The sequence below is a fragment of the Haemorhous mexicanus genome, chromosome 3 (assembly GCF_027477595.1).
Source record: "Haemorhous mexicanus isolate bHaeMex1 chromosome 3, bHaeMex1.pri, whole genome shotgun sequence".
In the NCBI taxonomy this organism is placed as follows: domain Eukaryota; kingdom Metazoa; phylum Chordata; class Aves; order Passeriformes; family Fringillidae; genus Haemorhous; species Haemorhous mexicanus.
The window spans coordinates 54687318-54702208 of NC_082343.1; the positions used below are offsets into that span (position 1 = coordinate 54687318).

The 14891-nt window shown below is 45.2% G+C and overlaps 1 protein-coding gene across 9 annotated transcripts in view; it reads right to left on the reverse strand.

The window, feature by feature from the left end:
• Window positions 1-10253: 10253 nt before the first annotated feature.
• Window positions 10254-14891, reverse strand: part of HIVEP2 (HIVEP zinc finger 2) — a 136891-nt gene continuing 132253 nt past the window's right edge. For all 9 annotated transcript variants that reach the window (XM_059841873.1, XM_059841866.1, XM_059841872.1 and 6 more), the window contains one exon: window positions 10254-12808. In XM_059841873.1, the coding sequence (XP_059697856.1) occupies window positions 11990-12808 (819 nt within the window). In that variant the 3' untranslated portion in view covers window positions 10254-11989. The remainder of the gene's footprint in view (window positions 12809-14891) is intronic.

Consider the following 14891-nt stretch of genomic DNA (forward strand, 5'->3'; position numbering starts at 1 on the left):
GCTGGCACTCCCAGCTCTTCTTAGCAAGCACCAAGTATTAGTCATGAACATGAACTCCCAAACCTCCTACCAACTGGGATGCAGTTAATGCTACATAGCTCAGCTCTTGTTCATGTTTAATAAACACCTATTCACCTAAGTAACCCCAGTGATGTCATCAGCATGAGAAAAAGTTGCAAAATCGATCTGCTTTTAAGTAGTATTGTGTGTCATGAGGTTGGTTTTAGCGCAGGTTAGTTTTTTGTCCATTCATCTTACAGGGCCTGTTTCATTGGGTCCCCAGCCAAGGTGACAGGTTCTTGTTCTTCCCAGAGGCCAATGCAGTCTTCTGAAATTCCCTCTGCCTTCCCAGGGGATTTCTTTGAATACAAAGCAACAGCTTTACAAGTAATTCTCTCCTTAGCTTCAGTCCCTGATACCACTTTAAAAATTATTGACACCCAGTTCTTCTCTGTCATGATACCAGACATCAGCAGAAACAAGGTCCAAAAGAAGGAAATAATATTTCCAACTCAAATATGCAATCTGAATTCCTAAAGTGCAAAGGGTGTCATGTATGCTGTAACACAAACCCTGGGAAGTGATATTTGCCTGCAGTTTGACTTTTTACTAAGATAAGAGAGAGCAAGCACGCACCTCGTTATGAGCTGAGCCAGTTCCCCCTCTTCAGCTCAGCCAGCCTGCTCGTAAGTCGGATTATGCTGTAGCTGGGCAGTAGCTTGAGCTCTAGTGAGAGAGGCTGGAGCTGGCATGACTGTGACTGGACATTTTGGGCAGGCTATAGCCACTGACACCAAACACATTTCCTGTCAGAGTAGTTGGAGAGGTGACTCACCAACCTTGCAGATCAAATAAGGGGAGATGCTGTGGTATCAGATAGCCACTGAGTCAACACAATAGCCTTTTTTCTAAGGACAAAGAATGCCTGCCAAGAAAAAGGCAGTGGTTCAAGCTGTGGCTTAAGCACTGACTTTCCAGGTGGGGGACATGAACAAGGCTCTGGGCAGCTCTTGTAAATCCTTCTGGAAGAGGCCACAGCACAAAGCAGGTGCCTCGCAAGTCCTTCAGGGGCCTTGTCCCCTGCTACACAGGACTACACCTCTGAAGAGATACATCAGGGCTGAGCCACAGGACATCCCAGTGCTGTCCTTTTGTTGTAGGAGCTGTCAAACAGGCCCACACTGGAGGAGCATTGGCAGTGGGATGTAGGAAGAGCCAGGGCTGGGAGAGCACATGCACCAGGACAACATGTTCCAGTGGGGTGTTCACTGTTGAGCCATCATCTGGTGTCCACCACAGGGTGAAGGAGATTGATTTACAGCCTCCTTACCACCTGGTGTTTGCACCTGCACTGCCTGCACCGTGTGAATTATGTCACTGTTCAAGGGTGCGTGGCCATTTTCTTCTAAAGGACTTGAGCATGTAAGACATTACTTCCTTTTAGATCGGGGCTAGTTAGGCTTTGCCCAGCTGGGAGAAACAGAGACTCTGTTTCACCTGTAGTAAGAGAGGATTTTATGTGGGAAGGAAGGGGATCTTGATAAGTTAAATTTGGACAACGTTCTTGACATACTTCATGAGAAATGGGGAGTGAAGGGCTGGAGAAATTAGGAGAAAAACAACAGGAATACATGCAATATGACAGGCAAAAAGAAAATGGTATTTAGAGCTCAAGAGTCAAACTCTTAGAAACTTACGGGCCCCTGTGCTGGAGGCACACCTTCACTCTGGGTACTCAACACAGCAAAACAGGCAGGTAGTTCTTTTTGTGGTTTCAGGAAGTCCTTGACAGCAGTGCTACAGCAGCAGCCACCAGGCAAAGCTGGGAGGCCTACTAATGGTGCCAACATGCACCCAGGCTGCTCAGCCCCCATCTCTGCTCTGGTTGTCCCCATGTTTACCTGCTGCCTCGCTGCTGGCAGCCGAAGCTCTTGGCAGAAGACAGCCCCTGATGGCTCCCCTCCCCTGCTGGTTGGCATTTTCTTGGCACTTGGGTTGGCCGTGTGTGTACAGGCATATGCACACACACCCTCCCCGCAGATATGCACAGGGTGTGGTTCCAAAGCATCCCTAGGGTTTCTTCCAGGGTAAGGACATACTTCTATTAGCCTGTATTTACACAGGACTTGGAGAACAAACTCAAGGCCAACCCTGCATATGTTAAGAAACACCCTGAAACCAGGAGAAGAAACAAACAGTACTGGGAACTGTGTTTCAATAACTTGCAAGAAGAAAACACTTGTGTAAGGTATGAAGTAGCTGCATGAGCAGACCGAGTGGGCCTGTGCCACTGAAGAGCTTTGAAACAGGCAGCAATCCACAGTGAAAAAAAAAAAAAATTGCTCACCAATATGCATGTGAACATTTTTCACAATGAGGTGGAAACATCAGAAATAACAATAGTAGCATCTGTCTGAGGACAGTTACTACCTTCTTATAACATTTTTTTTTTTTTTTTTTTTTGCATCTGGTTCCATTTATGACTCATACTTCCCAAACAAGCCATATGTTGCTGCAGAAGGCCTTTAAATTTGCTTGATTCGTATTGAGCTGTATTCCTGGCTGCCAGCCAAGTAAATGTAGCAAAACCACTTTTTCCATCAAAAAATAAAAATGAAATCCTATTTGCAGTGAGATTTAATTAGCAGCCAGTAAGTCATTTTGGTGTTGAAAGCATGCACACTCATGTTTTGTTATAGCCTGATTTGCACCTTCAAACTCCATGGTAGCATTTTATTTGCCATAATGCAAAAAGGTTTCCTCTTCCCCTGCCCCAGCCTTCATTCCAACTGCAGATGCTATAGCATTTGAATGATGGCAATTTTTTGGAAAATGTGGCACCCTCTGAGCTCTTCTCTTCAGATGCTGCATTATGCATCATCTATTTAGGACACTGGGACAGGTATTGGATCCTCAAGGCAAGATTTTGGTAGCAGGAGGGGCAGCAGGGCTGCCTGCTGTAAGAAGCTGCTGGAAGCTTCCCCTGTGTCCATGGAGCCAGTGCCAGCAGGCTCCAAGACAGATGTGCTGCTGGTCAAGGCTGAACCCATCAGCAACAGTGGTAGTGCCTCTGGGATTACAGATTTAAAAAGAGGGAAAAAAACCTGCCCAGCTGAAGCTGGAGAAGGGCAGAGTTAGAATATGTGAGAGAAACAGCTCTGCAGACACCAGGGCCAGTGAGGAAGGAGGGGCAGGAGGTGCTCCAGGTGCCCGAGCTCAGATTCCCCTGCAGCCCGTGGTGCAGACCATGGGGAGGCAGCTGTGCCTCTGCAGCCATGGAGGTCCATGGTGGAGCAGAGATCCACCTGCAGCCCATGGAGGTCCATGGTGGAGCAGAGATCCACCTGCAGCCCATGGAGGTCCACGGTGGAGCAGAGATCCACCTGCAGCCCATGCCAGAGCAGGGGGATGCCTGAAGGTGGCTGTGACCCTTTGGGAGGCACCCTGTGGAGCAGGCTCCTGGAAAGACCCATGGAGAGAGGAGCCCACGCTGGAGCAGATTTGCTGGGTGGACCTGTGACCCCACAGAGCATGAGCACTGGATCTGCCTATTCCTGAGGGACTGCACCCTGTGGACCCACGCTGGAGCAGGGGAAGAGTGTGAGGAGTGCTCCCCATGAGGAGCAAGGAGCAGCAGAGATGGTGTGTGATGAACTGATCACAGCCCCCATCTCCCATCCCCCTGCACCACGGGGGGAGAGTAAATGGGGAGTAGATGGGGAGTAAATTAAGCCTGGTGAAAAGGGAGGGCTGGGGAGACGTCCTTTTAGGATCCTATTTTATTTCTCAGTATCTTACTCTGATTTTATTGGTAATAAAAACTATATCCCCAAGTTGAGTCTGCTTTACCCAAAACTGGTGATTGATCTCTCCCTGTCCTTACCTCAACCCACAACCTTCCATCATAACTTCTCTCCCCTGCCCAGCTAAGGAGGGGAGTGACAGAGTGGCATTGGTGGGCACCCAGTGTCCAGCCAGGGTCAACCCGCCTCAGACACTGATAATTTTAGCACCCTGAGCACCAAGCTGAAAACAGTAATTTCTGCTGAAATAGACAGTATATCACAAAACTTGTGTGTAAAATCAGGAGCTGGCATCCTATTAAACATGCAGAATACAGATGACTAAATTGTCGTCACAGCCAAAGTTCTGGAGCAAACAGACTAAAGTTAGAGAAGGAAAGAGACTCTACCCTGTCTATTTAAAACAGTCAGGGAATTTCTTATTCACTGCCCTTTTTAATTTGATGAAATTCTCAGGTAGTGTGCATTGTGACAACGTATTTTTGGTTCCTGTCTCATACTCTCCCAGGGAGGAGCAATGTTTGACTCCACTGGCATTATTTTGAATACCTTAAATTTGAAAAAAACAGAAACCAAGCCATCAGAGGGTTTAGTTTGTCCCCTTTCCTGGAAAATAAAGACTGCAGGAGCCAGGAAACTTTGCAAGCTCCAGGATACAGAATTTCCATGTGCTTTTTGGGAGCTCCTGGGACACTGACCAGCCAGAGCAGCCTCAAGCAGAGCATTGGCCTCAAAGGCCAGCATCTCTGGAGCCTCCACCAGCTCCCTGACTGCCCCACTCAGCTGAGGCCCCCAGCCAGCACTGCCCCACCCGTGGCTTTCATAGCAGTGGCCAAGGCAGCCCACAGCTGAGCAGCTAGAGAGCAAACCCAGCCAAAGTCTGGGCTGCCCAACACAGCATTAATTCTCACTTGGCCTTCTGCATGGAAATGCAGCAGGTTAGTGCAAGGCAACGCTCTAGACAGTGGCTGATCCTTTGCTCCCGTGGTCTGGCAGGAATCCAGCTCTGCAGAGAGCCAGCAAAAACGTTTCCCAGGATCCTGCAGAGCAGGGGCAACACCACAGGGGCGTTATCCCCCTCAGCTTCTTCCTACTGCCAGTGTTAATTGATGCACTAGGCAGCAGGACTTGGCTTTTAATATCACCCAGTCAGTTCCCTTTACCCCCACCCTGACAGATCAGCTGGATCTGAATCCCTTTTGCTCACAGTAGGGCCAGAGGAAATGCAGATGGAAAAAACTATTATACTATTTAGCTCATCTTCTGGCAGAGAAGGACTGCTCCCTGCAGTACTCCATCCCTTTGACTTTCTGATTTTTACCTTTTTTCCCCAGAGTTAAAAAACCCTCTCTCTTCTGTATGTCCAAGGAAAATTTCTGAAAGATTAAAAATTAGTCCAAGATGTCATGCTGTGCCAGCCCCATGTGTTAAAATGTCATCAAGAAATATGAAATGGAGGGGGAAGACTTTGTCAAAAAACTGGTCTGCTTTATCATTTACATTTTTCTTGGCAGTAAAAAGGAACAGGGTATTTCAGCCATGAATATTGGCTCATTGTTTCATTAATTTGTTTTTTTCCTCCTTTTTTTTTTTCTGGCTAAATAGAGATGTTGTGGTGGAAAGAAAGATTGTGGAAAATAACAAATGGAGGTGAAGTGCCAGGCATCATTAAGTTAGTCATTAAGTTTTTAAGGGCCAGATTTTCACATGTGGCCAGAAACAAGCAGTTTCTGCTGATAACAAATGCTCAGCACTTCTGAAAACTCTGACCACTTAATTTAAGTGCCTCAGTCAAAGTCCAGCTCTTCAGAAAACCCGGCTTTTCTAAGAGTTGCTCTTTCAAAGTAACCCCTTAGAGACTGTAAGTGTGTATCTGTTTAGGAAGAATAAGCACACAGGTTCTTCCCAAGCCTTGCTTTGCCTCGCAGACTACTGCTAATGGGCTAACATGCTCAGAGGATTCAGGGGTTTTATACCAGAAACAAAGACATTCAGGGACCACCTCCTCCCATGGCCCAGAGCTGCTCCCCAAAGCCCTGGCAGAGCACAGCTGAACTAGGCAAAGACCTTTGCTTCTCCAGGAACAGATGGGAATGAAAGAGGTTGGAACGGCAAAATGCCAAGTACTCTGACATTCCTCTGCAACTTTAGCAGCAAGATTTCTCATCACCTCATGGAAACAAGCCTTCAGAGACTACACCTCCTGCTGTTAAAATGAATGTGGAAACTCCATTAGTTTCTATAGCAGGGTGTCAGCCTCTTCTTATATTCTGGCAGGAGATGGGGGAAAAAAGAAATGTTGTTCTTCAGTACAGAGCTGGATCTGCCTCCACTGGCTTTCTCCAGCTCACTGGGTGCTCATGGGGCTGTGTGCTGCCATGCATATTCATCCCAGCTCTTTCGCTTTGCAGCGCTCCTGTCAGTTCAGAGATGTCACTCATCAGGAAGGTATCTGAAAAGGCAGTTTATAAAGTAATATTGTTTGGCTTTTTTTTTTTTTATTAAGCCTCCTGCTGACCAAGCTCCCCTCGACATGTCAGCTTCAGAATGAATATTCATACAATGCAGAAAAGCAAGGAAACCCACTAGAGCAGAAAATTTTTCAGGTTTTCAGAAAGCTGCTGTTTTCTTCTACCTCTGTTCCCACCAGCCTACAGTCCAGCCTGCAAGCAGATCTTGTAGGCTATTTGCATGCTTGAACAGACCCTTGGAGGTGTTAGGCTCCCAGAATCCCTTGGCTGCCCTACAGCAGAGGTGCACTGGTGCCTGATGTGCCATGGGTGAGAGCCTTGCCTGTAGGACATGATTTTGCAACATATACAGCAATGCACAGTGCAATAGAAGACCATCCATATTTCTTAAAGCTCAGGGAAAATGACACCAAGGCACCTTGTGCAGACACTTGCCAGCATGGGGAGACAACAGTCCTGAATGCCAGTTCGTCCTTTATGGGGATTCTTGTGGTTCATGGTCTTTGCTCCCAGGGCTGAGTTTCATTCATTTCTGCCTCCACTTAAGATTATCTTGTATGAAAAGATAGAGATATTTCCTTAACTTCTATCATGTGCCTACTAAAGCCCTACACATATGTACAGGCCACCTCTGTGCCCACAAATTAAAGAAACTCAGAGTTTTTGTTACCAAGCGCAATCACTTGGGAAAGACTTATGTACACACAACAAATCAGCTTATTATATCTCATGTAGGCATCATCACAGGGGCAAGAGCCAAGCATTTCGCAATGAAAGCTGTCTCCCACGTTCCTGGTGCTGTCAGTGGTTCCAAAGCCAGTTAAAAGCAGGCATATTAAAGATAGTTGCAAACACACATGACAGATGAAGCATATGTAAAGAGCCCAAGAATAATTGCATAACAAGTCAAGCTATCCAGCATTTTCATCTTAAATTGACCTTACAGTAAGCATATGTTCAGGGTCTGTGTTTAGTGCATGTAATCTGTGTTTGAGAAAAGGGCACAGGAACATTGTCACTGTAATAAACTCAATTAGTACACAGACTCCTGATTTTTTCATGTAGGCATCTTAACTGAAAAAAAAACCCACCAAAATAGTGATTAGACTAAAATATATGATGTACTGTGCAGGTTTTGCATTGAATATCCTGGATTTACTTTAAGGACATTCTTTAGAGAATATCGATTGAGATTTTCAGGGGTGGCTGAATGACTTAAAAGGATAACTTCCATTGACTTGTTCCACTGGACAATGAAATAAATCAATAAGGCTTGTTTTCCCTGAGCTATTTAGGGCAAAACCCAATAAAGGATTCAGGCACTGTAACACCTAACTTTTGGGATTTGTTCCTCACTCTGAAGCCCAGAATTCCAAGTTCTGACCCACCTCCACTGGACATAGGAGAGTCAGCCACCTCAGACAGGAGCTGGATGCTAAGTAGAAACATGTTTGGAAAATGTGCTCTCCAAGAAGACTTCAGGCAGGGAGCTGCTTGAACTCAGTCCTTGTCATTCTAAGTCTCTTGTCACACCACTCAACTCACCAGCTTTCCAGGCAGCTCTCTTCCTACTGAGCAGGGCACATCCAACAGCTCTTCCTCTTGGGGACAATAGCCTACAGTAATGATGATCCAGTCAATCCTGAATATTTTGTTTCACAGTAGGAGAACTTCAGCAGAAAGCAAAAAACTTCTTGTGGAGCATTTTAGGGCACTCTCCTAGGAGATTGGAGGTGTTGATTTAGCCAGTTTCAGCACAGATTTGGGGCGGTTTGGGCTTTTTTTAGATACCCATAAATGGGGACCAAATCATTAAACTAATCTGTAAGAAGGTGGTGACAGCACTTGCCAAAAGTATAATTCAAGAGGGAAGCATATTTCATCATATGTCAGGTATTTTCAAAGACCCACTCAGCAGGGCAGGTCCTTTGGAGGATCTAGGCAAGAAATACATATTTTCTGGTGTCCAGGTCAAAGTGGGAGGGGAAGAGGTGTGAAGCAGTTCCAAGAAGAGAAGTTTACCTCATGTTCGAAAGCAGGAAACAGCTTTAAACAAGGCAGGGCACCTTTTAAATTGAGGTGCCTCTAGGGTTAAATGGGAGTTGACTGCAGCATTCTTGAATTGAAATTTTTGTACTCAAGTCCCTTGACTCCATTTGGGTCTGCTATAGTTAATGATGCCCTTCACTGGTGCTAATTATTATCCCCTGCTAGCAGTGTGTCCTGCAGTGGGGAAGTCCACATAGAAGAATTTAACATGCGCTAGAGTTACTACCCTGAGTCAGAATCTAAAGCTTTGTGAGAGGATTGTGCAGGCAGTTATATGAGACTGATACACCCTCTGTCTTGCTGACGTGAGTAAGTCCTGAAGTGACTCTAGTGACAGTATTCTGAGAGAAGAAAATAAAGAGAGCTTGCCAGAGCATCTGTATTTCCCTTGTGCTTTACAGAAAAGACATATGGATCTTCATAGAAAATTATAACCTCCTTGAACAATATAATAGGTAATTATATTCCTGACGTAGAATTTTTAGCACATTGCATGTAAGGATCCTTGTTTGGTTCTGCAGTTTCTTCTAGAGTGCCCTGTTAAATCTCTTCTTTTCACCCCTCTTAAAAACACAGAACGTTTACATCAGAGAGCTCAGGGTTACACTTTTTGGTCCGAAGAGCCCTCCCTGCATCCACTGCACCGAGTATTGTGGAGGAGCCCCCTCCCCATCACCCTCAGAGGGGCTGCTTCACACAGGCAACTCCAATCCTGCCCGGAGACCGGCATTCCCGGCAGGGAGCCGTGCAGCTGCATTCTCCCAGCACGGAGGCTGAAGCCGTAGGCTCATCCCAGCGGGGCACAAACAGCCCCACACCATCATCTCGGCAGGCAGCATGGAGGGGGCTGCACTGGAAGTGCAGGCAGAGCACTCACGGAATTATTTGCCCCCCTCCAGTCCCCGCTGCTGTGCTTGCACAGTTGATTCTGAAAATTGCTCATGCCTGGGAAAATTTTGTCAGACACGTTTGCCATTTCTCCTCCACACCCTTTACAAAGCATGAAAAGTCATCATTGATGCCTATGCCTTGCGTGAGGATATGTTTTTTTTCAAAGCACTGTATACACATTATCTCATTAAGAAAATACAATTAAGATTGTAAGTACCTGAAACCTCTTCAGCGTTGCTCCATTGTAACCCAAAAATATCACATGTAATTTTAGTGATACTTGCTCACCGATTATTAAAAAAAAAAATGCCCCAAGGCTGAGAAGGTGGATGGCAAATTGCAGCTGCAAATTAATTAAAATAATCAAACAAGTCAGAGGTAACTCCCACAGTAAGAGGGTTGCTTACAAAGGCAATGTTAATAGAGCATTTACCATCAGGGGTTGCTTGGTTCCCTTTTAATAAAATATCTATGATTACCTGATTAGCTGATCATTGTGCAGAGCATTTTGTTCTCAATACAGCCATGAAGCCCAGGAGGAGAGAGGCTTTTATCAGATGGAGCTTGTTTATTTAAAATGTATAATTGAGTTCTCCTTTTTTTATGGAAGCATGATCCAACAGGCTGCTCATCTCCAACTACATATACTGTTTCTCCTCTCTCCAATCTGAGATGAGCCAGTTTTCTGGCACATGCTTTTCTTGGCAAGGTTACCACAATGATCTGGAATAAAGGCAGAACATTGCAATGGGTATGAGAAGCTAAGCTTTAATGTTTAGAAATGGTCACTGTTCATTATGGTATTACACTAATCATATGCCATCATGCTAGAATTATGACAACATGCCACCTGTGGCTCTGCCCCCACACAGTATTAGCGGAGAAATGAACTGGTTTAGTTTGATAATATGTGAGAAAGCCAATATATGGTCCACATTTTTCACTATCACTCACATTTTTAAGGGTGCTTCTTGTGCAGAATGCTGGAACACCAATAAACTTGGAAAATTCAAAGAACACATGAAAACTAGACACCTCATGCATGTAACTGTATATTTATTTCTTTTTAAAGAACACTCCTTAGATGTATTTTCAATATACAAACTTGTTTTCACAGATTTATAATCCACTAAATAGCACAAAATATAATCCAGGTCGTTGGTTTCTCTCATCTGTGTGTGTGCATGCGTGTGTTTGAGTGTGTGTGTGTGTGCGTGCGTGCAGGCACGCATGCTGCTGGTGGTAGTGGTAACCCACCACACATGTTCAAACACAAGCCCGGGCTCCTCCTCCCTTCCCTCTGGAGCAAACCTTGCCCAGGTGGAGACCCTACACTGGAAGACTGTGACTTTCTTGCCCATGAAACCCATTTCAGAAGAGGCCGGGGTGGCGGTGCTCTCTGCCTTGCCGGCAGGGCCACACACCTCCATCCATAGGACAGGACGGAATAGGACAGAACGGGAGCCTCCCCCGAAGCTGGCACAGGTATTGCAGTAGGGAGTGGCCAGCTGTGGAGTTCAAGTGCAAGGAAACGCCTTTTTCTCCTCTCCAAACCCCTCTCTGACACTCCAGGGCACTGCTCCATGACACCTATGCCCTCGGTCAGCCCTCAGGAGCAGGGGACTGCCAGGCTCGGCAGGGCGCCGTGTGTCCAGCCAGCAGGCCAGCTCCTCGCCCAGCCCCAAGCGGCCGTAGGGGCCTTGCCACCCTGCTGCTGGAGGCCAGGGAGTGGGTCAGGATGCTGCTGGGCTCTGCCCTCTGGCAGCCAGCAGTGCCCCGGTCCCGCTCCTGGAAGCCCCAGCATAGCAAACCCTGCTGGTCCCGGTGAGCTACACAGATGGCACCAGTGATGCACATATTTACATGGGGTGGAATGTTTTCCCATAGCTTTTTAAGGAGTATATAGATCAACATGTTCACATAAGACCAAATACTTTTAATATATTTATAACTGTTTTATAAAGCTTTGAAAAAACTCACAATAGCACATTGTTTTACTTTAATGCTTTACGGTACTATCAGTTTAAAATCACAATCAGCACTTAAGTTATAGTCAATCCGGCAAACAAGAGACAAAAAAAATTACAAGAGTTAAGAACTGACTGATACATCTTTTATCTTTTTTTTTTTTAACTAATGCATAAGTGCAGAATAATATAAGATACTCTAGTTTAAATATCTTGTTTTACAATATACATTTTGTTCTAATTACGCAACAGTAAATCCCATGCTTCACATAGAAAAGCAATCCACAACATTAAGAAAAAAATTTACAATTTATGAAACAAAGTAAATAAATATTAGTATTACAGAATCAGAGCTGTACATAAAAGCTGTTCAGTTTTAATCATATAAAAATATGTTTTAGTGCAACCTCACATATATTGATGCTGTTCTGTTTTACATCATTTAGATCCAAGTGTCCAAAAAAGGAAAGAAATTACATTTATTACAAAGCAGATACACAAATTCTAAAATATGTACAAATTACTGCTAAAAAAATGCTTATAAGAATATAAGCAAAGTAAAGAAAAGGCACAAACATCTGTACAATTTAAAAGTACCAGACCCAATAAGAATTTCAAATTTAGTTTTGGTCAGGCTCATGATGACTTGTTACTTTATCTAATTCTTTTGATATAACAAAAGTATATATAATAGCAAACTACTGTAACTTAGAACGGGCATGCTGTAAATTTGAATACTTTTTCTATCTCTAGAAAAAAAAAAAAAGAGGGGTAAATGTATGGGGTGAAAGTCTCCATGCATCTCAGATCAATGCGGCTTGCTCTTCTCAGATGACGGATCTTTCCTTTCCTGTGTGCTTGATGGGGGCTCGCTCCTGCTGTGAAAGCCCAGCTGCTGGACATCCACAAAGCTCTTGCTGTAAAAGGTGGGATGGGCTGGCGCAGTCTGTGATGTACCAAAACTGTCCTGTTCACCACCGTGCAAGTCAGGATGGGTGGCTGAGGCACAGGGCTGGCCCGGCTCAGATCCACTAAAGTGTTTAATGCTAAAATGTGCACTTTCTAAGGGTTTCTGGTGAGGCTCAGAAGGCCTCTGCAGCTGCTCCGCCCCGTGCAGAACGGCTTCTTCTGTGGCGATTCGCAGAGAGGCTATGGCTTTTGTACAAGTCTGTATGTTCTCCTCCTGCTCCCTCTCGGTAGCCACCACACTGTCCTCGGATGTGCTCTGAGCCAGCAACAGCAGCGGCGAGGAGGGGGCGCTGGGGGGAGCGGCGGGGTGCAAGCTGTGCGGAGAGGTACGCTTCTCGTGGGGCTTAGAAATGCTGTGCGGCTCTTTCGTGAGGGCTTCCGCAGATCCTCTCTGCTTCTCCTCAGAGACCTCCCTCTGCAGGGCCAGAGTGGACGGAGAATGTAAACCTGAAAGGGCCACGGGGACTGAATGGACCATCTGGATCCCCCCAATGGGCATCATGGGGATAGGTGCTCGGATCTGTTGCTGGGAGTGTAGTGGAAGATGACTGAAGACGTAGTCGCTCGGACCTTCAGGGAACAGGCTAGACCTGCGGTGCTCCATGCCTCCTTTTTCTCCATATATGTTGAAATAAGGTGCCTGAGACAACCCCCTCCTCTGTAACCAGAAGAAAAAAAAAGAGATGTCAGCACTGCTACTATCAGAATTCTTGTCTGGCTGCCAAACCACCTATCTGTTTTCCTGTCTAACACAACCTCCCATTCACGAAGCACCTTTCATCCAGATGGATCCCAAAGCATTTGGAAAACACCGCTAATTGCACATCCAAGCAACAGAGGAGGTTTTGCTTAGCTCAGCCCTACAGGGCTCATGCCTCTGAGGTGAAAGGCAGTGGCTAGTTAAGAGAGTTCAGCAACACAATGCAGCAATTTAGGTCAGGAAGTGGAGGGTATTATATTCAACTGAAACTTTGAACAGAATTTGGGGTAGATAGATTTTCATTCCCCAGGAGAAACTTGGCCAGGAGATCCATCTTACTCTCTCTTTTGGAAAAGTATGCTGGTATTTAAACTTTATTGCAGAGAAGTACACGTCTGAACATCCCCTGCTCAGCACCACTGCTTGGTGTAACAGGGAATATCTGACAGCATGTATGTATTTACTGCCTTCTGAAAAATCTGCTCTTGAGCCCCACAGAAGGCACTTGCTCCCTGGGAGCTTTACCCAATCCTTGGTGAAAGCAGATGGGTATTTCCATGCAAGTTCAAGTGTCTTTGTGTGATGAAGACACAAATTTTTTTAGTCATTGAGACAATGGAGTACCCCTCTGGCTTATCTGCAGCGTAAACAATAAATAATAACAAAAGCACAGGCATCAGCTGTGAGCAAAAGTGATGATTGTGTCCCAGGGAGACTCACCCACTCATAATGGGATTGAGAAGAATGGGGGATTTTGTGATGGCTAATAAAAGCCAATCTCACAATATTGACATTTTCACTGCCTTCCCATTAGTTCCTGCCTTGAAAGAATAAATAGCTCTATCTCCACTCAGTATTAAATATGCCCTGGGCTTTTGGGTTCCTTTTTATTTTCATTCCTAATTTTTAAAATTTGTTTGCTATCTGATGATTAAGTATCATTTCTTGCTGACCAGAGGAGTAATGATGACAGAAGTGCAGGATGACATTTTCATAATTATATGTGGGATTTGGCCACACATCTCTCAGGGACTCTCATATGAAATTAAATGAATGAAAACACTCATCTCTGCTCTGTAAATTGACCAAACATGGATCAATTGCCCCAGAGCTGTAATGCTACCACAGCCTTGGTGTGGCAGCCCGAGGACTGTGCTGCTAAATACCAATGCATTGAAGTGGCAGCACTTCACTGCTGGGAAATCCTAGCTCTCAAGGCATTGAGCAACCTCTTGATCCCATCCCAGGGAGCTGGTTTAGGGGGCAATTAAAGATTCAGTTTCTGTGCTACCCAAGGGCTCAATCTCACTGTGCTCAGATGCTTTGTCCTGTTTAATATAAATCAATGTCGAGACAGGAAAGGGTGACCCATAATCATCAGAGTCAAACTTCAGAGATATTATTCACAGACTAATCTATGTTGGGAATTTTCCTATTCAGAAAGTGAGACACTTGAGTCTCATAAAAGAGAAACTGTCATAAGAAAGCACAGTGACAGCACATTATATTGCTGAATGGGGAGAACTATACAAAATAAACTGCAACTGCCAAGCCACAGGACAATTCACCTACCCTGTCAGTCCTTCCTATCACTAACTTCACCTCTGCACAGCTGCTTGCCCCCTATTTTTTTCCATGTTTTGTCTGTCAGACAGTTTCTCAGTCACACTGTCCTTTTGGACGTTTCCTACACCATGACATTTATTACTATTACATCTGATGTGAACTTGGGCTAAGGGAAATTGAGCAAAAAAATTAGTAAAACTCATCAAAGAATAAACCTAGTCACACACAAATCTCTAATTGAGAGACACTGGCTTCATGTTTTACCATGCCAGAGTTTCATAAGGAAATAGAGCAAGAGTCTGTCCTTGCTGGATAGAGGTGGCTAACATGACAGAAACTGCTGTGCGCGTCAAGATCTGCAGCATCATCCAATATATGTCTCGTATGCCTGATTTTAACACAGTGACAGTGTGTGCATGTCACTGGATACCTTCCAAGCCTGGCTGGGCACATACTGGATTATTTTTCTCTAGCC